Source organism: Porites lutea, chromosome 4, assembly GCF_958299795.1.
Source record: "Porites lutea chromosome 4, jaPorLute2.1, whole genome shotgun sequence".
In the NCBI taxonomy this organism is placed as follows: domain Eukaryota; kingdom Metazoa; phylum Cnidaria; class Anthozoa; order Scleractinia; family Poritidae; genus Porites; species Porites lutea.
Window position 1 is genome coordinate 34,299,559 of NC_133204.1, and position 26,656 is coordinate 34,326,214.

A 26,656-nucleotide genomic window follows, 5' to 3' on the forward strand; every position below is an offset into this window, starting at 1 on the left:
AAAACTGTTCTGTTCTATTTTAAATCGAAGACTTCACTTGTATTTTGAGGAAAATAAGATATTACATAATTCCCAAATTGGCTTTTTGCCTGAAAACCGCACTGCAGATCATGTTTTCACTCTAAGGACCCTAACAGATAAATATGTGCATTATCACAAGGAAAAAGTCTACGCTTGTTTCGTAGATTTCCGCGAAGCGTTTGACTCTGTTTGGCACGAAGGATTGTTTTATAAGCTGCTAAAAACGAATATAGGAGGAAACTTGTACAACCTCATGAAAAGTCTTTATTGCAACTCGACATGTTCCATCAAAATCGGCGAAAACAAAACACAGCCTTTTTCATATTCCAGAGGTGTACGTCAAGGCTGTATTTTAAGCCCTCTTTTATTTAACCTCTATTTAAACAATCTACCACATTTATTCGAAAACACCTTATCTGACCCATTTGTTCTTCCAAATGGGAAAAAAATTAATTCACTTTTGTACGCAGATGATTTAGTTATTCTATCAAGATCGAAAACTGGATTACAGAACTGTTTAAATGCGCTTTCCTTGTATTGTGACAAATGGAAGCTAAAAATTAATCCGAAGAAAACAAAAATTATGATATTCCAGAAACGCCCAAAAAAATCTATTGACATCAACTTCAACATAGGCAGTGAGTCCATTGAAATTGTCCAAGAATACACTTATTTAGGTACACGTTTAACTCCAACGGGAAACTTTACACTTGCACTCGAACACTTAAAAGAAAAGGCCCTTCACGCGTTGTCTAGTATTCGGAAGCGGACAATTCTTAACAAACTTAATCCTAATACTGCATCCCAAATTTTTGAGACCATGGTATTCCCAATCTTGAGTTACAACAGCGAGGTATGGGGAATGTACACCAAGCAAGATTTTAAAAAATGGGATAGCTCCCCAATAGAAAAAATCCACCTCAAATTCTGTAAACGTTACTTAGAGGTTAACAATAAGGCCTTTAACATAGCTTGCAGAGCTGAACTTGATAGATTGCCGCTGCTTATCCCGATAAATCAGAAAATTATGAAATATTTTGTTTACCTCAACAACAAAGATAATGACTCTATAGTCAAACAGTCTTTCCTTATGTCAAAGAATCTACATTCTATGAATAATTCAGGATATTTTTCCAATTTCATAAACATGTTTGAACAATACAATCTAACCAGTTTAGATGCTGAATCTCTAGATAATGATAAAATTAGACGATATAACACAGAAATGAGAGAGAAATATCTATCTTTTTGGCGGCACAGCCTTGAAAATTCAAAAAAACTAGAATTTTATAAAACTTTTAAAGATGAATATTCTACATCTGATTATCTCTATCAGCTAAGACATTATGACGAAAGACAGAATTTTGTTAAATTTAAAATAAGTAATCACAAACTTATGGTTGAACATGGTCGATACAAAATCGATCATTTGCCAAGAGAAAATACATTATGTCCCTTATGTAACTCAAATCAGTACTACTACTACTACTACTAATAATAATAGTAATAATAAGTAAACAAAGCTATTAAACTGTAACAAAATAGTGACAATGATGATGATAAAGATAACAGATAAGAATTAAAGATAATAAAAAGTACGAAAAAAAAAACATTATGATGAGAAGATGGAATCATAATGTCATTTTATTTCGGGGCGTTTCCCGTTTCTTATCAGCAGTGTGCAGGCGGTGGTTTCCTGGCCTATCAGGAGATTGAACGTGTTCAGTTCTGTATAAAAGACTTGTTATATGTTTTGCGCGGCCCTTCTAACTATTACAGTCAGCCTGTGCTGACATCCCTTTGACGCTTAGTTGAAAATTTTTCCCACCACCTCCCCTATCTCCGACCTGCCACCGTCTACATCTTATAGTTTTATCGTCTTTAGTTTGTCATAAGTATTTGCTCATTTGTGGCGGATTTTTGTCCGATGTTAATTAGTTAATTTTTATCATTGGTTTCAATTATAAAACGTCACGCTTGAGGCCACTTATCCCAAACGGTTGAGATTCTTGCTCGGGTCATCTCTTCAGCAAACCAGTGCGCCACCATGCGGAGCTCTCGATATTTTTCGTAAATTCGTTTTGGAAAGACTTGCAATAAAATGAAACTTATGATCAGATGAAATTAATTTAAAAAGACAGTAGGAAACAGGTCGGAATAAACTAATTTAAAGGCCAGGCCTGCAGAGTTTAAGGTTACTAAAGACGGTTTGATAGGTCGTTATGATCATTACCATTTTAAATACGGGGAACGGAGAGGAGGATACGCGTCGACCAACGGGAGGTGGGAGGGTATGTTGGGAGTTGCTGCGTCCGTGTTGGCAGTGGTGTGCAAACAGATGCAACAACTCCAAGCAATGTTGGGACCTGCAGTGCATCGTTGGAAGGGTATGACCTATAATTTTGGAGACAATGTGTAATGCGAGAGCGTGGCTTCAACAATGTTGGAAGAGCTGCGCAAACGGATCCAAAATTGTTGCCCTACGCTTCGACGATCACGAAACGAAAGAAATGTTGGGAGATGTTGGCTCAAAGTTTGACCGGTTTCAAACTTTGCGCACACGCAACAACAAGCAACAAGGTGTACAAACGGACGCAACATGTATCATCTAACAATGTTGGGAGTTGTTGGCCAGGAAAGTTGTGTCCTTTTGCACGGGGCTTTACTTGGCAAAAAAGAAGGAAAAAAAGGGTAACTAGCTTACATAGGCAAGAAGACTCCCCCAAGACTTCCAGCCGATTGTCTGTAATCCCCTTGGGTGCAAAGAGGATACTAGCATAGCGCGCAGGCAAAAAACAAAAAAACAAGTGAAAATATTACCTTATGGTACACTCACTTGGTAGGTAAAAGTAGTCACAGACTAGTTCTCACTTAAGCCCCGTGCAAACCGGACGCAACGTTGTTTGCCAACAACTCCCAACATTGTATAATTTGATTCATTTAATTAATGTTCATTCTTAAGTAACACTGTAAAACTTGTCTTTAAGTCAATAAAAACTGTAAAAAAAAAACAGCAACAACAACTCCCAACATTGAAAGAATGAAAGATGGTAAATTTTAAGCTCGGTGAAACAAATGTGAAAATGAATTAATCAGCATGTCACGAGCGTGGGACAAAGAAAAAATCTGAGTCCCCGACGGGATTTGAACCTATGACCACACAAACTCCGGGGGGAGGTCGCTCTATCCACTTGAGCTACGGAGAACTCATGGAGAGCGACGCCCTATACTATGTTCATATTTGACACGCGTTCTGCATACTGCAAGGATCAGCAAGGTCGATGTCGTACTGTGTGGTGACGACACGCGGATCAACGCCCTTGTACCGTTTGCGACGTCATCAATTTTAGCGCTCAAAGACAACTTTGTCATCTAACTTTTGTAGGAGCAAAAATCTTTCAAACCATACCAAGGCTTCAAGTAGACCTCTTTTTGCAAATTTGAAAATTCTTGATGTCTTTAGTATCTGCTCTGTCCAAGAAAGTTCTTTCATGTACCTATATCATAATGATGCTTTACCTATTCTTTAACTAAAATCTTTCATACTGGAAATCAGATTCATCAATATTCAACCAGATACTCTGACTTTTACCGACCTCAAACCTGTAGAACAAATATAAAAAAATTTCGATCCTGTTTCAAGGTCCTAAAATATGGAATTCATTACCGAACAACACCAAAAACGACCCAGCTTTTAATATATTCAAGCGTGTGATCAAAACATTTTTAAGGGTCATTTTTATCCTATTTATTATCTCTTTTTATTTTACTTGTAATTTATTCTGTATGGCAAAATAATAAAATGAAAATAAAATGAAATGGCAGAACGATTATTAAAGCAAGGAGGCCGGATAAAAAGACAAAAAATATGTAACGTTGAGCCAATGGTGATGAAAATCCTCCACTAACCACCTGAAATTCTTCCTTCTAATCCGGTAAGTCTTGAGTTCCCCAAAACGTTTCCCACACAAATGAGGCCCAGTCGGAAATGAGGCCCAGAAAATTCCCAGGACCAAAAAATGGGACAAGAAAAAAGAAAAAGAAGGCGAGGAGGGATTCAAATGAAACTGGCAAAAATGCCACGGCTTTTTAAGCCAAAATATCGAAAATTTACTTTCTGCAAACACCCGTGCTTCCGAAGCCGATATTTTGCATCTGGAATAGAAGGTGTAAAGTGTTCGACCTGTAAACGACGTTCCTGGCAGTTTTAGCTCTTTATAGGCAGATAGTGAGCAGACAACGGCTCGTCTAGCCTCAAAACGCCTATATTCCAAAAAAGCTGAGCTGGTTTTGAAAATCTGAGCGCTCGAATACTTAGTCTTGTATCTAATTGGCAATGTGTAAAACGACGGTTATTAAAATGACGCCATTCCTGAATGCTTTACTCGACATTGCTACGTTCATCAATGGGCCAATAAAAACTCGCGTTACTTGCATAAGGAATCACCGTTCAAAGCCTATACATTCTTTAATTTACCTTTCCCTTTGCTGATTGCTTAACCTGTGCTCATTATAATACATTATGTTGAGAGTAGACAGAAATACAAGCTACGCAACATATTCATTTTTGTAGAATTTTCGTTTAAAAAAAGTACACAACCTCTAAGTGTTCCAAGCACATCTTTATTGCAACTGATTGCCGCGATAATAAAGCACATTTGTTTTCTAACATTTCACTATATCAAGCAAAATATTGACGTTATTGTATCAGTCCCTTCCTATAAAAACCCCTTCTCAAAGGATAGACAGTATTACGTTTATAAAGTTCCCGTAATTGCTTAGATTAGCAATTGAAATGTTTTAGTCCTTCACTACACAAAATATCTTCTATGCTTGAACCTGACTTTATGGCCTCCTGCTCTATACCCACTTATACAGGGCGCTGATTTTGTTAATATGGTTTACCACTCCCAGGTAAGTATGACCTTTGTACTCAAATGACGTCATACCACGCGCTCCATGCGTTGGAATCTCTTGGTATTTGATGAACCGCGCTCCAGAGGCCCGGTACACAACTGACTTGGCGTTGTTCTTCTGACTATCACCGTAGTAATTAGTCACACCAAGGTAGGTTTGACCATTGATCACAAATGGATACCAGCCTGTAGCCCCTCGAGTAGGAATGGACTGGAACAGGACGAGCTTGTTACCATTCCACTTGTAAATAAAGGAATCGATGTTGTACTTACTTCCAGAGTGGTAGTTGGCAAAAGCGAGAAACTTGTGACCGTTGATGTTAAAAGACCTCACATCGTACGTTCCGTAAGTCTGAAGAGACTGGAGTTTAACAAAGCGACCTCCTGACCTTTTGAACACAGTGGACTCAACAGAATGCTTGTTTTGGGGGCTGTAATGATTTGCAAAAGCGATGAATGTGTCACCGTTTATCTCAAACGCCGTACATCCCCTGGCACCTTCAGTTGATGTGTCTTGAAATCTGTTAAACTTGCCGCTGCTCCATTTGTAGATAACTGACTTTGTAGAGTGGGTACTTCCATCACGGAAGCTGGCTACTAAAAGATAATGTTCCCCATTTATATTAAAAAAGGTGATGTGGATTGCTCCGTTTGTTGATAATTTCTGAAAGTCGACAAACAGCTTTCCATTCCATTGGTAGACTGTAGAGTCCACCCGGTATGTTCCATCGTAATGATTAGCGACAGCAAGGAAATGTTTGTCAGCGATAGAAAAGTACTCCAGGCCATGCGCTCCTCTTGTCTGCAGGGTCTGGTACAAAGAAAGTCTTCCAGTTGAGTTGTCCATCTTGTAGATCATGGAACCTGTCTTGTGTTTTTTAATGCCCCCATAATAATTGACGAAAGCAAGAAACAAACTCCATCAATGGTGAAATGTTCCACATCTACTGCTCCTCGGGTTGGTAGGTCTTGAACTTTCTCAAAGAAGTGGAATCCAATAGAGCAATCTTCCACAAGAAAAAAAATATTAATTAAAATCGTTCTTATTAAGAAATCACAAGCAAAACAACTAAAATAAGCAAGCACCCGAAATCTGCTTTTATTTTACATCTTCTCACTTCTTTACTCTTCTTTAATTAGCTTCTACAGCTATAACAGCTTGCTCCTACGGATCACTAATAACTCCTACTCCTACTCCTACTCCTACTACCAACAATCCAAATAGTAGAGCCTTTTATTGCTAAACCTGGTGATGTTTGGGTTTGCTGACCGTGAGAATAAAAGAAGGCTGGCAAACTCAGTGTAGGTAATGTTTTGCTATCTCTGGACCTAAACGGCTTCGATCGGCAAGAAGCAACAACCCAATGAAAAACTAACAACGTTGGTTAACGAACCCAAACAGGAACTAATTCAACAAGACTTAATACCCTAGGTCAGCTCTGAACTCATAAACACAACTTCCAGAATAAAACTCACTTCCGAATAGGCCAAATCAAAAATATTTCAGAAATGGAAGTGAATTTGAAAGCCAAGCAAATTTCAAGTGCGAGTGAAAACTTAAAATTAAAACAGGAAAACACCAAGAGAACAAATCCTAACTAACCCTGACCCACCCAATGAAACAAAAGCGCAACTTTAAGGATAAGTCAAAATACTTCACAACAGGAAAAAAAAACAACAAAGGAAGGTTACTTAATATGTGCTCTACTCTTGAAATTCACTGTAGAGAAGTCACGTTTTTATAAAATTAAAATTCGGAAACTTTTCTAATTCCAATGAATCAATGTATATCATAGACGACAGTAATAAATGATAAAATGTTCTTACCGGTTAAACAGCACCTTGATTTGCTGGCTTATTGTAATAAGGTTTACTATTACAAAAGATAATAAAGAGTGTAAATCTTGTAATCTTTTAACGCAGTAATTCCATTGACACCACGAGATCCTTTTTCACCCCCTGTCAAAAAAAGCCCAAATATCGTGAGGCGAATACCTTAGTATCACATGTTCCCGGCATTCCCCTTGGTCCCTGTTTGCCCTTTTGTCCTTGTGGTCCATCCTTTCCTTGGGATCCTTTATCACCATGCGATCCTTTCTCACCCTTTTACTTAAAAAGATATAATTTGGGACATGGAAAACCCCAACATGGGGCATCCGCATTAGTACAAATCAAAAATTATCCTACAGTTTGGATTTCTTTACAGGATAAAATGGTTCCAGTCCAAGCCATTGAACATGATCTGAAATTATAGCAATTTTTTTTTAATTGATGCAATGGTTAGCTGGGTTGTAAAAAAGTTCAAATAACTTCATATTTAAAATTGTAATGTATTGAATTTCCGGGTATGGAAAGCAATATCTCAGTCAATCCTGACTTGATACAGATACACTGGTCAAAGTTACAGCTTATACATCTTTAGGCTCCGTCACACTAGTCACAACTTGAAAATAACAACTCTTCAAATCCACTTGGCGTTCAATAAATAAGTCAAACGTTATGTTGCTATCGTAAATTTAAAAATATGGAGATACACTTTGGGCGTAAAGATCAGCAGCCTTAAGCAGAAAATATCTTTGAATTCTTTGCTAATGTGAAAACATCACTTCGTTATCCTTCGTTCATACGCGCAATGCTTCTTTTTGTTGGATTTCCCACGATAATAGACTGCGCAATAATTTATGTCAAACCGGTGCTTTGCTTGTTTGGATGACGTATTGCAGACTTAGTTTGTAATCATGCATTTAGTTGCACAGTCAGTTAGGTTTTCGATAACAAAGCAAAATTTTACTTAGCTTATTGACTTTCCAGAAGAAATTTAAAGGTTTTTGAAAAGCGGTACATTTTTAAACTAATACCTTATCACCAGCCTTTCCATTTTGTCCCGGTATCCCTGCCTCTCCTTTTTCTCCCTGGAAAAGAAAACATCAGTCCCAAATCTCAAGATAAAACGGCAAAATAAATATTGTGGCTTAGGAAAATCACTTAGGATTCTAGCTACAAGTATTGAGGGTGCGTTCGAAAAACACACAGCGCAAATAACGGGCAGAAGCTGCCGGCAGAGGAATGCGAATCGAGACAAGGGAAACAGTCATTAGGGCCAAAAAATAGCTTTGGAGGTTGAGCAACTGAAATAAAACGATTTGTAAGGCTGATTAAAAGTGCTGAATTAATTGTCGAATTAGCTGTAGATAGAGGTAAGTAATTGATATAAAAGACATAAAAAAATCACGATATTTCGCTAATTACTGCTTCACATGAGACTCAAGACATTCTTGGTTAAGCTCCAAATTAAAATTCGATAAGAATAACAAAACAACTAGGGATCGGATCAGCAAACAACGTGTTTGATTCTGTTTGGTCAAGTTTCTTCAGGGAAATGTTGAACTGCCATTATTTCCCAGAGACCCGACCAAAATAACCAAGCGGCAGGGATTTCCGACTTTTTTCTGAGAGGTTTAGTGCCAAACTGATCAGTTAAGTGACATAGATTAGATATGATTCTTTTTACACAAGTTAAAGGCGGGAAGGATGGGGGGTGCAATGGAGTAAAATTGTTTGGCTTGTGCCGCTAGCTTCCGAGAGCTCTAACCTAATATTTCTAGGTTATTTCTTTGGTCAATTGAGGAGCTCAGTGCAAGAACGACTCCTTAATTTTTTTTTGTCATTTTAGAAAGTGCTTCAAAGTTACTACGTTTTTGCATGTCACTTATGTTATAGCAGACTGACATGTCTCTGAAATTTTTTTTTAAAAATTACTATTTTTTGCTTTATATTCCCCATCGCTACAAAGTTAACTGAGTAGTGTGTTTATGTTCAGTTCTCCTTTTTAATCCTTTTTATTTCCAGTGAGGCGGTGGTGTTGAATATGTGCGATCCCATTCTATCAATTCTGTTGAACATACAACTTCATTATAGTCAAACCATTCAGTGTCATATGATGATGAGACACGTAACGTTGTGTTAAATCGATGACGTAAACAGGCGATTAAGAATTCTTTTTCTCCTTTTCCGGGCAAATGCTCTACTAATGGAATGGATCGACCGGAATGGATGTACAGTCTACTCCCGATAACTCGAACCCTCACTAACTCGAACCTCTCGCTGACTCGAACCAAAATCGATTTCCCCTGGATTTCCGTCATACATTTACTGTAATTTTACCCTCGGTAAATCGAACCCTCGATAACTCTAACTCCCGCTAAGTCGAACCAATTTTCGTTTTCCCTCAGGTCATTTTCTATATAATTTTACCCTCAATAACTCGAACCATGTTTTGAGCCCTTAAAAAGTCGGGAAATAAGCCGTGTACTGGCGTCCGAAACATTGAATTTTGGATTTCCTTTTAACGTGTTGTAGGAGTGTAGTTTACTAACTGAGGCTGATGTTGATTGTCACAGGCTAAACTGAAGCAGCTTTACTTCTCAAAACAGTAAAACGCATGCTCTATTTAGGCTATGTTTTGCTACGTTACGTTCTGATTTATAATCAAGAAGTATCTTTTAATTTTCACTTGACATTTCTACAATTAAATGTGATTAAAATGTTCACTGTGCAGTAAAAACTGTTTTTTACCTTACTCTCGGCTATTTTCTTCGAGCTCCCGATAACTCGAACTCCCGTTAACTCGAACTTTTTTCGAAATCCCTTGAAGGTTCGAGTTAGCGGGAGTCGACTATATATCTTGAACACGTGTATCACAATTAATTTTTCGTCGAACACAACTCAACGTGAAATTATCGAATGCAACGTTTTATTTAGGGAAAAATACATTATGAAGAATCTTATCAGTCTTGATGTCCCTTTTCTTAGATTCCCACGTTTAAATGATTACGCGAGTTGAAACAAGCTACAAGTACGAAAGCGCACATTTACACAGACGTTTTTTTATATGCTGGCTGTCTCGGCCGTGTTTTGCTTAACAGACCTTAAAAATTCCACTCCTAATGGTAGCCTAATAGTGGCCAAGGGAAAACGACAAAAAAATACAAATGTATCTTTGCGAAATCTAAAGAGATAAATACTATTTTATAAAACGTTTGCAATTGCCAAATGAAAGAGGAATCATCAGAGATTTGAATTGCTAGTACACTATAGGATCTCTTCCTAAGATTTAAAAGTTAGATTGACAAAAAATCTTGCCATAACACAGTGATAATATGATCTAGGTGTGTATAATTCAGTACAGAGAACGTTAACTCGCCTTTGCTCCAACAGTTCCATCACGTCCGTCGCGGCCATCTCTTCCTGAAGAATGCATTTAAACGGAGGAAAGGCATTAATCCACACATGACAATTTGGGTCGTTTGGTATCACTTGGTTTTGATGTTTATATTTATTTGCATCACTGTTTTTAGCACTTAAGCTATCCCGCGTATAAAATGAAGCTTTTATGGGCAGATCATTCAACAAAAACTTCAGAATATTCTTTAGAGGTTTCAGTTATGACACTACAAGAAACCACATAATTGTATGTACTTCTGCAAAAAACAAATTTTCATATTTTTATTACTATTGTGCAGGAATTTGTAACTCGCTGTTCAATAGTAGTTTTATTTCTTCCCAAGTCAGTTTTGCACTCCACGAAAATTGAACAATGCAGTATCTTTTTTCCTTCAGTGTTATCATAAACACGAATCTAAGGGCAACTTTTAGATATCTGAACCCAAACAATAGTGCGATGTCTTTGATTGTAACTTCTCTTTTGCAGTTTTTACTTTGCATTTAAGGTGACTCGACCCAGTTTTTTTGGGGGGGTACCATCCTACTTTGAAGCTCTCTGGTAACCCCACCTTTACGTTTATCGTAAGTCTAACACATAGAATGGATAACATATAGATCAATCTCCAATATAACATAAAATTTTTGGCGATCGGAGTAAATGTCACGTGGTTATAATGCCACGCCCCTTTGAGGTCTGAGTCGAAAATCTGCTGTTGCAGGCATTTTTTCGTGAAAATCTCTCGGCTACATATAGTGCGCATTAGTGCCTTGCGCTGAACAGAGTTTCACCAAAATCGCAAAGACCCAATTCGAGAAATTCAGCGGTTTCCAAATTTAGGTCATAATTTATGCGAAAATGATAAGCAAACTTTACACGGATTATATCTAATAAACTATGAGATTCATCTCTTTATTTTGAGAATCCTTATAACAGATGGGTCCTTGCAAGTCAGCAAAACGCTTTAGGGCCTTGTCAATGCGCGCGATTTCGAGCAAAGCAAACACATAGAAATTATAGTTTTCGCTATTTGTTGACGTTTGTCAGCGTTTAAGAGTCTTTCTCACGAAAAAAGCATTTTCTTAAAAATTCGTAGTTTTTTTTCCTTCAAATTTTTTCAGGGCCACAATGGATTAACTAACTACCCGTACTCTGAATTTCATGGTCATTGAAAAACTGTGACATTATCTTCTATAAGCCCAAACTTGAGTAAACATTGAAGATTTTTAGCGTTTTGGCTGAGTTTGTGCTTTGGGAGTTGTCTATTGTTTCTAGTCTGTCATTATACAGCATTCTTGTTCAGCACGCGTGCAATGACCGCGCTTGGCTGACTTCCGAATGCTCACCGAGATATAATAATTTTGGTACAGTGAGACAGGTTATCGCGTGATACATACAGGTTTAACTCACAATTTTTAATCAATTCTCGTGCTTCTTGTGCCTTTGCAAAAAAATCAAGAAGTGCTACACACTAAATCTACTTACTATAAAAAAATATCATTTTTTCATAGGTTTAATGCAAGCCAATAATTAAACCAACTCGTGACGGGAATATCTCGGTGAGCATTCGGAAGTCAGCCAAGCGTGGTCATTGCACGCGTGCTGAACAAGAATGCTATATAATGACAGACTAGAAACAATAGACAACTCCCAAAGCACAAACTCAGCCAAAACGCTAAAAAATCTTCAATGTTTACTCAAGTTTGGGCTTATAGAAGATAATGTCACAGTTTTTCAATGACCATGAAATTCAGAGTCCGGGTAGTTAGTTAATCAATTGTGGCCCTGAAAAAATTTGAAGGAAAAAAAACTACGAATTTTTAAGAAAATGCTTTTTTCGTGAGAAAGACTCTTAAACGCTGACAAACGTCAACAAATAGCGAAAACTATAATTTCTATGTGTTTGCTTTGCTCGAAATCGCGCGCATTGACAAGGCCCTAAAGCGTTTTGCTGACTTGCAAGGACCCATCTGTTATAACGATGCCCAAAATAAAGGGATAAGTCTCATAGTTTTTTAGATATAATCCGTGTAAAGTTTGCTTATCATTTTCGCATAAATTATGACCTAAATTAAGAAACCGCTGAATTTCTCGAATTGGGTCTTTGCGATTTTGGTGAAACTCTGTTCAGCGCAAGGCACTAATGCGCGCTATGTGTAGCCGAGAGATTTTCACGAAAAAATGCCTGCAACAGCAGATTTTCGACTCAGACCTCAAAGGGGCGTGGCATTATAACCACGTGACATTTACTCCGATCGCCAAAAATTTCATGTTATATTGTAGATTGATCTATATGTTATCCATTCTATGTGTTAGACTTACGATAAAAGTAAAGGTGGAGATACCAGAGAGCTTCAAAGTAGGATGGTACCCCTAAAAAAAAACTGGGTCGAGTCACCTTAAGTCGCGGATTAATGTTCGGCCTGAAGGAATTGGCACGTCGATAAATGTAAATACAATTTCCACCTCAAACTAGATCACCATTCATTCCATTTTTTCAATCTTTTCTGGCTCTAAGAAGACTACGAAGTGGCTACTAAACGTTACATTTGAGTTAGTAACGATTCATTACACTGGAGAACTTACCATCTCTTCCGCATCCAAGCAGTGGAACAGTTTTACAGTTGTTTTGGCTTCCGGCAGATTCGTTCGCCTGTTTGATTATAATCATTGAATAAAAGAAAGAAGATTTAAGGCAACGTTGCTAAAAATTAGACAACTTTCAGTTCCAGACTACAGATAATACGGTGAAGGGAATATACGGCGACAAGAGTACCGGCCAGGTTTTCGAAAATAAAGTACCCTCGGCTTACATTTTTAGAAGATTTCCTTTCCGACGTTCCGAACGAACCGACCAAGAAAATGGTCAAAGCCAGCACGAAGATCAATCGAAACATTTTCTACTACTTTTCAGTGGTTCAGCGGCTCAGACGTAAACTGAAGAAAGTGTCATATGTACAAAGGGACAAGATTTTTGAAACAATGTTAGCATAATTAGGACATGAATAAACGCGATACCATCCCTTTGTTCATTCTGTTTGTCGGACGAACTAAATTCATTGTTAAACAGATCTTCCATTCACGCCAGGGTTTAAAATTAAAACTTTACTGTGAACAACCTCAAAAACCTGGATCGCCTGCTATATATGTTATTGTGGGTTAAAATCTCTGTCCTCAATCCCCTTCAAATGTCGTCTTATTATTTATCAAATATTATCCTTGAGCAAATGGTTGGCCTCGCATTTACCATTTTTCAATCATATTTTTAAAAGGCACTCATGCAGGAAGTTTATATATACTATTGAAAGCATTTTGCATTTATGAACAAACAAGCGAACGTCTCGAACTCAGTCGTAGAGTCTGTGTCGAACTCGGACTGACTTGAAAATAAAAAAATAAATGGCAAACTAAAGAAACTAAAGTGCCTCTATGAATATTTCAGTCTAGTTGTCGGCAATTTGGAGCTCCTAAACAAATGAACTGTAATCTATGAAATTCTATTCAAATTTGAACTGATGCTTTGTTCACCTCGATCTGCTTTCAGAAACTTGGTGGAAAGTCGATAATATGTTCTTTGGACTTGAATGAATAATACTCGGAATTTGATTTAGTACACGACTAAGCTGAAATGAGAAGTGCGGGGGTAAAGAAACTCACGAATTTTTTGACCGGAAGTAAATTCGCTCGGTGCCATGTGAACGTCCTCCTTACTTTATATTCAGTTTCTCATTGTTTCTTGTTATGGCGTCTACACTGCATGCCGTTAACAGAGGAACAAGCTGATATTTCGGTACGATAATTTTGAAGCATGCTGGATCATTATCGTACACCATTTCCACTGTCAGAACAACCACTTACTGCCATTACGAAAAAAAGTTATGGGAAACGAGATTTTGCAAAGGCAGAAGGTCGTAAGACAGAGAACGGACAGGGGGATACGCGACGCCGAACGGGAGATAGGAGGGTATGTTGGGAGTTGCTGCGTCCGTGTTGGTAGTGGTGTGCAAATAGATGCAACAACTCCCAGCAATGTTGGAACCTGCAGTGCATCGTGGGAAGGGTACAACCCATAAGACTTTGGAGACAATGTGTAATGCGAGTGCGTGGCTTCAACAATGTTGGGAGAGCTGCGCAAACGGATCCAAAATTGTTGCGCTACGCTTCGACGATCACGAAACAAAAGAAATGTTGGGAGTTGTAGGCTCAAAAGTTTGACCGGTTTCAAACTTTGCGCAGACGCAACAACATGCAGCAAGGTGGACAAAGGGACTCAACATGTATCATCTAACAATGTTGGGAGCATTCTCGTCCCCAGAGCCCGTCGTTTCTTGGTCACGTGGTAGGGAAACGAGGGGCTCAGCCACTGATTGGTTACAAATTAAGCCGAGTGGCTCTGGGGACGAGAATGTGTTGGGAATTGTTGGCCAAGAAAGTTGCGTCCGCTTGCATGGGGCTTTACTTGGCAAAAGAAAAGGAAAACATGGGATAACTGGCTAACATAGGCAAAAGGATTCCCCCGAGACTTCCAGCCGATTGTCTGTAACACCCTGGGATGCTAAGAGGATACCAGCATACCGCGCAGGCAAAAAACAAAAAAAAAAAGTGAGAATATTACATTATAGTGCATTCACTAGGTAGGTAAAAGTAGTCAAAGACTAGTTCTCACTTAAGCCCCGTGCAAAAGGACGCAACATTGTTCGCCAACAACTCCCAACATTGAAAGAATGGAAGATGGTAAATTTTAAGCTCGGGGAAACAAATGTGAAAATGAATTAATCAGCATGTTATGAGCGTGGGACAAAGAAAATATCTGAGTCCCCGACAGGATTCGAACCTGTGACCTCCCAAACACTGGGCGGGCCCTCTATCCACTAGAGCTACGGAGAACTCATTGAGAGCGAGGCCATATACTAGGTTCATATTTGACACGCGTCCTGCATACTGCAAGGATCAGTAATCTTGATGTCGTACTGTGTGGTGACGACGCGCGGATCCACGCCCTTGTACCGTTTGCATGCGACGTCATCAATTTTAGAAAACAAAGACAACTTTGTCATCTAACATTTGTAGGAGCAAGAAATCTTTCTAATCATGCCTTGGCCGCCATCGCGCAGAATGGCTATTGTTCTCGGGACATTTACTTACAGTCGAGCTAGAAGCATAGGTCTGTAATATTACAGGTGAAGCGTGAATTGAATCACTCTCGTGTGGTCTTTCCTTTGTGGCGATTACCGCCTTGTTCATCAGCTTTTCAGGGAGGAGTAAAACAACAAAGACCATTCGAGCTATTATTTATCCTTTTGTTTCTTAATATCTCACTTTAAATCGCTTATGCAACGCGTGCTTACAAGCGTGACAACAGAAATACAGAAGTCTTTAAGGGGCAGTTAATATTTCGATACGCTTAAAATGAATCAGTTTTATGATGCTTTTACAACTGAGGTCGAATAAAGTTACAATCCGTTGAAAACTGGTTGCAATTGAGCATTGTCGAAAAAAATAATCTCCCGCGAACTGTTAGAGCGCGCTTGTGTCGTCATTATTACGCTTTAAGCCCAAAGCAGTCTAGAGGCAATTTTATTTTTGACTAAGCCATTTTTCCCTAGATGAAACGCACAAGACACAAATGTGTTAATTTGTTTGGCGGCCAAGGCACAATAAATTGGGACTGATTTTTATGAGGTTTTCAAAGGACCTCGCCTTTCAACTCATAAAATTCATGAATTGCAAACACATTTCAAGCCTACCGAAAACTTTTCAATATCCACACTTCTCATCTTGCCACCCTTCAAACTGCAAAAAGGGGGTTTTATAAAAGGAGAAGCATTACGTCTTAGGTACTAAGGATTGTCTAATGCAAGAAGGAAAAATCTCTCAAGGACATCTTAGCTCATGTGAAAATTCCTTCAATCTTGCAAAAATCACAAAATCAGCAAAGCGGTTAAAACTAAAAACGGCAATCACGCATCCATAGGTTTATTGCAATACAACTGAGTCAACACATTTTCAGATCACTTTCTTAGCTCCCGATCACATCCACTTTTACTAGTTCTATTCATTGTACTGATCAAGCGTATACGCGTAGCAGATTGTGTTAATAAAGTCTAGTGATTCTTTAATATTTTTCAAAGTTCGCCCCAGCTAATGACATACTTCACAAGTGAGCGGTTTTCAATGGCGTATTATTATATTTGACAGCCATTGTTATTCATACCTGTGCTTAAAACAATAGCTCGCTGGCCTCAAGTACGCTGCATTTCTACCAGACTTTTCCAAACTCACAGGGATAGTGGTTCTTGTCCATAAATTTTGAAAGTTAAAACGTATTATGTTTGAGGAAAGAGCAATCTAACATATTCTGTCCGTGGTTTTGAGGATTTTGTTACTGGTCTCCAGAAAGTCGCGCCCAAAGTCAGCTTCCATACAAAAAATGGCCTCTTTTTAGCAATTTTCAGGTGCAGAGGGATAGTCCTTCCGCTACGTAAAATTTATATATTTTGTGCTTAAACCGTAGATACATCATTCATTTTTAATATTCCGTCCGTGGTTCTGTGATTTTGGAACAAACGAAGTCGCGACAAGGGGTTTTATCAACGCTGGTGGACCAAAAATGGCCCTACTTCTCTTATTCGGAGCTTATTCAAGGCGCTCGTGCATTCGAATTTGCCGCTCCGGTGGTCATGAATAATTAATGATGTCCACTCATTCTGTCCCAATTTATTGTGCCTTGGACGCCTAACAAATCTGCAAATTTGAAAATTCTTGATGTTTTTAGTATCTACTCTGTCCAAGTAAGTTCTTTCATGTACCTATATCATAATGATGCTTTACCTATTTATTTTAATCAAATCTTTCAAACTGGAAATCAGATTCATCAATATTCAACCAGATACTCTGATTTTTACTGACCTCCTACCTGTAGAACAAATATTAAAAGTTTTCGATCCTGTTTCAAAGTCCTAGAATATGGAATTCATTATCGAACAACATAAAAAGCGCCCCGACTTTTAATATATTCAAGCGTGTGATCAAACCATTTTTAAGGGTCAGACAGGATGCAACCTAAATACCTTAACACTTCATATCTATATTTTTCTCTAAACACACTTATATACTTAAAATAAACTTTATTTTTAAATGCCGCCAAGTATTTAAATTGCGGGTGGGGAGAAATCTCTATTCCTCATAAGCTCCTTAGCTTCTCGGAGATTTTCCCGCCACGGTCACTCTGCTTTAAGGCAACTTTAAAGAGAATTTGGATTTTGCCAATAATTTCAACAATATGGTGCTGTAATGACGTCAAATTACGTCACTTTGTCAATCAAATTATACCTAGATGGTGAAATTTGTGAATTCTTTATTCTGTGCAATTTTGGTGGCCGTATCATATCATGAGTGGTTTTCAAGTTAAAGAGGGGGTGCCTCGGAAGCCTTCCCCCCTTCCCAAGCCCCCCGAACCAACCTGTCGCTGGAAGCAAAAAAACCGGTTTGAATAGGGTTGAAGCACGTCGTCATTACCCCATGGTGTAAATCAGAATCAGGAACATAAAACAAGATTATAAAATAAATTCAAGGCTGATCGGTCAGCGCTATGGGTGGGTAATCTGTTTGCCCGATATTTCGGTTAGGCAAAACTGACCTTCATCAGGGGCTAGAGAAGCTATGAACATAAAAGTACACAACCTCTTAGTGTTCCAAGCAGATCTTTATTGCAACTAATTACTGCGGTAATAACGCAAACATTTCACTAAATCAGCCACAAAGATGTCGTTATTTAATCATACCCTTTACATAAGGATCCCTTCTCAACGGATAGACAGTACCACCTTTATTTCTTGGGTTAGCAACAGAGCAGCAGGTTTAATTTAACAATTTAGCAGTTTTCGGCACCGCAAAATCTCTAACATGCTTGGATTGTGACCTTAAGCTCTATACCCACTTGTACAGGGCGCTGTTTATGTTGTGCTTTTTGCCATTGTAGTAGTTTGCCACTGCAAGGTAAGTATGACCTTTGTACTCAAATGACGTCATACCAAAAGCCCCGTGGGTTGGAATCTCTTGGTATTTGATGAACTGCGCTCCAGAGGCCTGGTACACAACTGACGGAGTTTGGTACTTCAGACTATCACCATGGTGATTAGCCACACCAAGGTAGATTTGACCGCTGATCACAAATGGACACCATGCCATGGCTCCTCGGGTAGGAATGGACTGGAACAGGACGAACTTCTTACCAGTCCACTTGTAAATGAAAGAATCGGTGTTGTACTTGCTTCCAGAGTAGTAGTTGGCAAAAGCCAGAAACGTGTGACCATTGATGTTGAAGTACTTCACATCGCGCGCTCCGTAAGTCTGAAGAGACTGCAGTTTAACAAAGTGACCTCCTGACCACTTGAACACAGTGGACTGAACAGAATACTTGTGTTGGGAGTTGTAATAGTTTGCAAAAGCGATGAATGTGTCACCGTTTATCACAAACGCTGTACATCCGAAGGCACCTTCAGTTGATATGTCTTGAAATCTGTTAAACTTGCCGCTGCTCCATTTGTAAATAACTGACTTTGTAGAGTAGGTACTTCCGTCATGGTAGTTGGCTACTGCGAGGTACTTCTCCCCGTATATCTTGAAGTACGTGAAGTGATTTGCTCCGTTTGTTGACAATTTCTGAAAGTCGACAAACAGCTTTCCATTCCATTGATAGACTGTAGAATCCAGCCGGGAAGTCCCATCGTGATGATTAGCGACAGCAAGGAAATGTTTGTTTGCGATAGAAAAGTACTCCAGGTCAAAAGCTCCTCTTGTCTGCAGGGTCTGGTACAAAGACAATCTTCCAGTTGAGTTGTCCATCTTGTAGATCATGGAACTTGTCTTGTGTTTTTTAGTGTCCCCATGATAGTTCGCAAAAGCAAGAAACAAACTTCCATCAATGGTGAAATGTTCCACATCTACTGCTCCTCGGGTTGGAAGATCTTGAACTTTCTCAAGAAAGTGGAATCCAATAGAGCAATCTTCCACAAGAAAAAAGAAAGTTGAAAATCTTTGTTATCAAGCAATTACTATAAAAAAAAAACAACTAGAATAAATCGAAAAATAAGGTAGAAAGGTACATGTAACTCATGTGTTGTTTCTGCAGTTTTAATGTACATGTGAAGGAGTATTCATGAAATTAAAATTCGACAGCTCTTCTTTCCAATGAATCAATTTACATGTACATCGTAGACAACAGTAATAAATAATGCTTATACCTGCTAAACAGCACTTCGATTTGCTCTAAAAAGCAAAATAAAAACAACAAAATACAATTTAATAACAAAGCTTACAATCTCCTAATGTAGTTATTTATGCAAACTATAGGGTTTAACACCCGTACAGTCAACTTTTTCCGACGACAATCTCCCTTGATGGAACATCAAGAGATGTAAAAAGGCTCCCTCTTTCAAGATAACATTGAGATATAAATCTAATCATAACATCATGTTTGGTGTCAGTGAAAAAAGACTGCGAGTATTATTTTGTTCCTCTTTTCTTGAACCTTGTGGGACATGTGAGTTACCTTGTACCAATAAAAATCTCGATTGTCACTTGTCATGGCCTTGCCGCTAACTCACGCACCTTTAAACATAACAGGAAAAAGAAGAGATTGTGCATGCAACACGTGTATGAAGTCTACGGTAATAAAATTAATAAGGCTTTTGTAAAAAAAATTATATATATATATATATATATATACTAAAGGTTACAGAGATTCAAAATGTGGAAAATGTTTTATGACAATTACCTTTGTATCACACGTTCCCGGCATTCCTTTTTGTCCTTGTGATCCCTTCTCTCCTTGTGACCCTTTGTCACCACGATATCCTTTCTCACCCTTTGTGGAGAAATCAAAGGTAATATTAATGATTCTTCATTCGTAGGTCAGGACCACTAAAGAAAATTGAATGAGTCCTTTGTTGCTGTAAGGATAAAGCATGCCATTTCCTTTTTGTTTTGGACTCTGAAAATTGGTCATTTCTGTCTTCAAAAAGAAGTATAAAGTTACGCTTACTTTAACACCACCATTACTGTTTTTATCCACTCCTGGTTCTCCTTTCTCCCCCTACAACAGAAATAATAAGAACCACACAAGATGATAATGATAATAATAATACTAATACTAATACTAACAATACTACTACTACTAACAATAATAATAGTAAGTAAATAAAGCTATTAAACTGTAACAAAATAGTGACAATGATGATGATGAAGATAACAGAAAAGAGTTAGAGATAATGAAAAGTACGAAAAACAAATGAAACTAATGATCAGGTGAAATTAATTTAAAAAGACAGCAGAAAACAGGCCGGGATAAACTAATTTAAAGGCCAAGCCTGCAGATTTTACGGTTACCAAAGACGGTTTGATAGGTCGTTATGATAATTACCATTTCTTGGGGTGTGTAAGACATTACATTCATTAAGTTAAAAAGAAGCCTAAAATTTTGAATATTTGTTTGGTTTACTCAAAATTCAGCTCTTTGATTTCCTTATGAACAGCTTGCAATTAGTAACCCTCAGACTTTAAAGCACCTTAACCAAATTGCAACAAACAGTTTTTGAATTTTTTTTAGAATTCAAAATAGCTTTCATGTCACAAAATTCCTTCGTTCGTTGTTTATTTGAGGGTCTCATTGACTACAGTACGGCATGACGAGCATTTCTGCTAAATGTCGTCAAATTTTAATCAGTAGATTTTAAAGTAAAACTATTGTCGTTTGTTTACGTTGCCTTTGAAAGTCAACAAATCAAAGTCGACAAAAACAGAATAAATTTCCCCTGACAATAACTGACAACTATAAGGGAATGGAATCTTATCCCTTTAATAATAAGAGCAGAAAGTTACCCAAACTTTTGTAATCATCTAAGCAACGTTTTTTAAATTATTTTTTTACTTATTTCTAGTATTTTATTTTTATTTTTCTGCATTATTAATCTCTTAGATGTGAAAGCGTCTAGAAGTATTGAAGTAGACGTAGAAACTTCTAAGCATTCTTCTCAACTTGTCCTCGCACTTTTTTCTTTAAAAGCTAATTGGCTGCATATGTCCTCATGATTAAAAATTTAAACTACATTATTAATTTAAAAAAAATAACTTTATATCTTATTCTTCTTTCTCAGGAAAGAAAAAAGCCCAAATGTCCAAGAAACCTCTTTTTTGGCAACTTGTTATATTCACACTACAGAGACCATTTTATTGGAAACATACAGCTCCCTGGGTTATTTAACTTGAATTTCTGAACTTTTCAAGCAAAAACATGGAAAGCACTGTTTGAAGCTTAAAAAGGCCAACCTTTATTCCACTGCCATCGCGTCCATCACGGCCATCTTTTCCTGTGTTCAAGACAATAAAAAAAATTTAAGTGATACAGTGGAACCTTGATATAATGAACCTCTATATAACAAAGTCCCCGGTAGAACAAAATATTTTCTTTACCCCAGTAATAATAAAATATATGAAAAAACCTCAATAAAACAAAACCTCATTATAGCCTGTTATGTTATTGCCAGTCCCTTGGCCCTTCATTATATTGAGGTTCCGCTGTACTGGTGCTCTAGCAGCGCCCAGTCAGTGGCCCCTAAAACCTTACTTTTGACCTTAAGCAACTAGGAAATCTTAGCATTCCCATACAAATCTGATGCAGGCTCCCCGTTTTTCACAGGTTCAAAGTACTGGACTCCTTATAATTTTTCTTGGAGCATGCACAGCCTTGGATTAGTAATGTTACAAGCTAGGGTAGAACACTGACAACAAGCTACTACAGGGGGGATGACAAGAAGGAAACCTATGGTTAAGATTTATTTTGAGAATAATTACAGTATGCCTGCCAACTCTAACACATAATGCGTGAGTTTCACGCCTGGGGACTTATTTCTACACCTTGATTTCACTCATCGACAAGGTCAATTTCTCACACCTGACAAACAAATCCTGATGACTATTTATTGCTCTTTAACACATGATTAATGACAAAAATTCAGTTCAATAAATCCCTTTGACACTTGAGCAACTTCACACATTTTTGGAAGTTTGGAAGTCTTCAGAAAATTGTTGGAAATATGCAGAAGTAGCTGGGACATTTTCAGAAACTCCTGTCATAACAGGATTATTAATTTGACTCAGAAAGAGTTGGCAAGTTAATATTGACATGTTTGTAAAAATTTTGTATAAAGAATGACGGGCGACAAGAGGAGCCTGCAATTCTAATCTCCAGGGCCGAGTTGTTCAAAGCTAGGTTAAGATAACCCAGGGTTAGTACGAGACTTTAATTCAGATTTTGTAAGATTAAAAATCATATCAGTTTTAATTTCTTTTGTCTACAAGTTGATGATTAGAAGCTCTAACAATAACAGAGAAAATTATCCGAGAAAATGCTTTAGAACACAAGAGAAAGAAACCCGGGTAAAATTTAACCCCGGGTTAAACGCTAATGGGCCTTTGAACAACTGGACCCAGGTTGTTATTATGCATGCATTGCATGTATATAGCCATTCATTTAGACTTCCACAAAGAATGTATGGAATGCACAGAACGCTCTTTGAGCACGTGCGTTTGGACCTTATATCACTCGTAATCACATATATTTCGACCAGTCCACACAAAACACAGCACTGAAAGCGTGTTGACATTCAATCGTTGTTGGCCACACTCCGCAGCCTTTGTTACTAGTATTTAATAAAAATATAATGTACATCACCATTCACTCCATCGCGCCCATCTTTTCCTGCAATTACCAAAAACAACACTTGATTATACAAGTGACTAATTTTTTCTAAGTCATATATTATGTTGCATTGATGTAAATGGTAATGAAGGTAAATTGTTGCATTTTAAGGTGACTCACCATGTTGTCCATCCTTTCCATCTTTGCCTTAAATTATTAAAAAAATACAGCGATTAATTAATGAAACTCACAACTGAACTAAATTACCCTCCACACAATCTCGCTACAGCAGAACTAGCAAGTTGTTATGTGTATAATCCGAACTGATCCCACTAATGCAATACTTAAATCTACTTTACTGGCCTTAAATGCCTTGATTTCTGGTAAATTCTAATCTAAACACACTAAGAAGATTTATTTTTTGTTTTTGGTATTAGCTGGTATTTTTCCATATCAGTGGATTATCATTTTCTTGAAAATCATTTTTTAAAATAAGTTGTATAAACTCACCATCCTTACAGCAACCAGCTTGAGGTACAACTTTACAGCTTTTAGACTTTGCTGTAGATCCATTAGCCTGTTAGATTGGGAAATTTAACATACTTTTATGACTTAAAGAAAGACTGCAAAGTCTAGATAAATGAAAACACTCTTGAGTATAGCATAAACTGAGTTGCAATGGAAACTGAATTTGGGAAGAAAGGATATGAAAGTGGTTAAAGGGTCAGAGGCTGGATATTGATAAGTTTTTCCTAAAGGCCTGTCTTCAGTGTGAATTTAGAGAAACGTAACCTGCAAGAGTAACAAGATTGATACATTAAGTATACATGGCATAGGTGATGGATTTAGTTTGCAGGAAGTTGCAGGTGATAGTGCTATGGTCCCGGGGGTGGGGGGGGGGGGTTACTCCGGATTTCAAGTGACAGGGATGATTGAATGGGGGCAAAAATCAAGACCCAAAAAAGTCCCTGGACCAAAATTTAACCCCCCAAAAATTTAATGTCAAATTTCCAAGCCATCAAAAATTGCCAGAAAGCATTAAAATAATGAAATAACTATCACGAATCTTCAAATTGTTTTGAATACCACCAAAAAAAACCTACTTAAATCAAGCTACCAAAAAAAATACTTGCCAAAATTTTCCTACCTAAGAAATCCTAAAATCGAAAATGTCAAACCCAAAAATATCCTTTAATCATCCTTGTCACTTGAAATCCAGAGTACCCCCCTGGGGATATGATCCGGGTTAGGGCCTGAGTTACATGACATTTATAATTTTACACCTACACAGCTGCAGACCAAACACTCTGCAGTTTAAGGAAAATGTAGGATTTTCTCTGCCAAGGCACTACATCTTTTACTGTTGTTTGCTGGGAGAGAAAATTAAGCCAAAGCAGTTTTGCATTGGGACGTTTCACTCAAAAGGTTTAATTTAAGGTATGTCACTGAAACAAAGTATTCTTTTGTTTTTGTGGTCATGAGGGTAAACAGTCCATTATCTCTTACTAGGCTCAAAAGGGATTTCTTCTCTAAGAGAGGGGGTTGGGTGCTCCTGTGCTTTTAAGGTCAAATCGATCAGTTTGATTGATAGAAAAAAGAATATAATATATATCCATTTGAGGCCAAACCAGAATTTTAAACTCACTTAACATACTTAGCTACAAGTACTAATCTTACAAGCAACATGACAATAGGTTTTTAAGCTTTAATACCAGTTTTTTCACTCTTTAATATGACTATTTTAGTAACAAAAAGACAACATTTTTTACCAGATCCTCTTTTTGAAGCAGTTTTTGGCTGGTTAACATGAGAGTGGCTAAAAAAGAGATTTTTAACACTCGAAGCATATTTTTCTGCCAATTGGATGTAATTAAGCAGGTTTTTTTTTTGTCTTGTGAGCATTTCGAGACAAAGCTCGTCTTTTTTTGGGGTGGCGGGGGGGGGGGGGGGGGAATCTGTTTTTAATATTCTTCCCTCGCATTCTTTTTTTTCCTTTTGTTGTCCTTTTTTACAGCCCGTTTTGTTGCCCACTTTATTGTCTTTCCTTTGTGTGGAGTTTTGGCTGGCTTTTCAAGAAAAGGGCAAAGAGTAGCAGGTAAATAGCAAAACTCCCCAAGTGTTAATTACTTGTTAGTTTTAGCGTTCTTGTATAAACTCTCTCAGGATTCGTCAAAATTTGCTAAATGAGGTACCTGCGGAAAGATCTATCCTTGCTGATTTTGCATTTTTTTTTCGTAAGAGCTTAAATGAAAAGCTGAATGGGTCCATGAAGGAAAATGTTCATGGTTCAAAAAGGACCAAAAAGCCCAAAACAGTCGTCGTCAAAGAGTAAAAACTCACCTGAGCTCACCTTAGACCTCACGTTTAATTATTGTACAGATTAACAGCCAATTCTAACAATCAATCTTCTTAAAAGCTTATCTGATTGACGCTCTGCTTCCCGAGGATTATTTTAGGAGTGGAACAAGGTAGCTAGATTTGGGTCAACTTGTAAAACATAACTTTTAAGAATTTTGCCTGGTTGGCAAATATTCTGCAGGCTGTCCTTTCTCATTGAGAGGAGACTGGTAACGAGAGAGTGAGGCGTTCGCACACGCGGGTGTGCCCGCGGGTGTTATTTTGCGCGTTGTTCAAGCGAATTTCTCGAGCCCCTGGTTGTTCAGACTTCCCGATATAATAATTCAAACCAAACCTAGCTATCTTCCCCTTACCAATCGAACACTTTAATTTTACCCCCCTTTTTCAAACCCCTGGGTTTTCGTGCATGGAATGCAACTATTTGTTTTCATAAAAACTGAAGATAGCCTAGCCCATGAGCTGTATCTAAAGCCCTGAATGCTCTATCCTGTAAAATCGATGATAAATTAAATTTGTATCTCTGGTAGCCGAGTTTCTAGTTTGCAACCAAGATATTGAGCGGATTATCAATCTAAAAGAACCTAAAAGCGCATAAAAACAGTGTTGCTGAGCAGGGGGCTAGAAAGCTAAGAAAACCGCTTCTGAATTATTCCCTTGCCAACAAAGATCACTCAGGGGCGCCAAACGAGGGTTTCCTCCAAAATACGATGAAAACACTTTTTAGGCTATCCAGAGTACTTTTAGGTCTCTAGAAATCTATTCTAAGTGGTGCTACAAAATTTTTATCAGTTCGGTCATCCTAGGGGAACTTGAGTCTTTTCGAAATGACAAGGGCTTCAGTATGATTTTTCCGAATATTTGAGGTGCAATTTAACGTTTGACGAAAGTGAGAATTTTTCTGATTCCTCTCTCCATTACATTTTAGAATCCGAAAATTTTAGCCTTTTTCTAAGAAAAATAGAATGACCTGGGTAGTAAAATACGAAAAATTGAACTTCAGAAAATCGTAGGGAATTTATATAAGATAAGCTCCGAAAACTGTACATGAATGGAACGTTCATCTAGAAAGTTTTAGCGATCCTCAAGGAAAAGAAAATTATAGGCAATATTTACTTCTCCGAACAGATATTTTACAGAAAACAGTCGCTGGGTGCCCCTGAAAGATTCTCGGGAATAATCTGGGAAAAGTTGAATGCTTTAAAATTTGGTTCGCTGTAAAGTTACCTGATTTGAAGAATTGTTCTGCGAAGTTCCGTAGGAAGAGGCCAAGAAAATGGCCAAAGTCATTAAGAAGAACAGACGAAACATTTTCAGTCTTTCTTGGTGGAACTGACAGTATTCACAAATGGAGCAGTGTATGAATGTAAGCTTAGAGTTCCGGAGTTGAGATCTCTCTCATGAATACAAAACGCGAAAATATACGAGATGGAAGGCCTATTG

The 26,656-nt window shown here is 37.8% G+C and overlaps 2 protein-coding genes across 2 annotated transcripts in view; both read right to left on the bottom strand.

Annotated features, from left to right (window-relative positions):
• Positions 1-26,656, bottom strand: part of LOC140933374 (uncharacterized) — a 223,496-nt gene that overhangs the window by 169,882 nt on the left and 26,958 nt on the right. The gene's annotated exons all lie outside the window — the stretch shown is intronic.
• LOC140932999 (uncharacterized) lies at positions 17,941-26,503 on the bottom strand. The gene is made up of 9 exons (XM_073382506.1): positions 26,441-26,503; positions 23,369-23,435; positions 23,039-23,065; positions 22,892-22,918; positions 21,487-21,527; positions 20,204-20,254; positions 19,937-20,026; positions 19,404-19,428; positions 17,941-19,166 (listed from the first exon to the last, which is right to left on the bottom strand). Exons 1-9 carry the CDS (start codon positions 26,501-26,503, stop codon positions 18,088-18,090), a joined length of 1,470 nt encoding a protein of 489 aa, XP_073238607.1. The 3' UTR covers positions 17,941-18,087.

Coding starts and splice junctions, on each gene's coding strand:
- LOC140932999 (XM_073382506.1), bottom strand. CDS start 26,503: ATGACTTTGGCCATTTTCTTGGCCTCTTCCTACGGAACTTCGCAGAAC. Junction 20,255..21,486: donor GCGATGGCAGTGGAATAAAG/GTTGGCCTTTTT, acceptor TTTCTGTTGTAG/GGGGAGAAAGGAGAACCAGG. Junction 20,027..20,203: donor ACAGTAATGGTGGTGTTAAA/GTAAGCGTAACT, acceptor TTCTCCACAAAG/GGTGAGAAAGGATATCGTGG.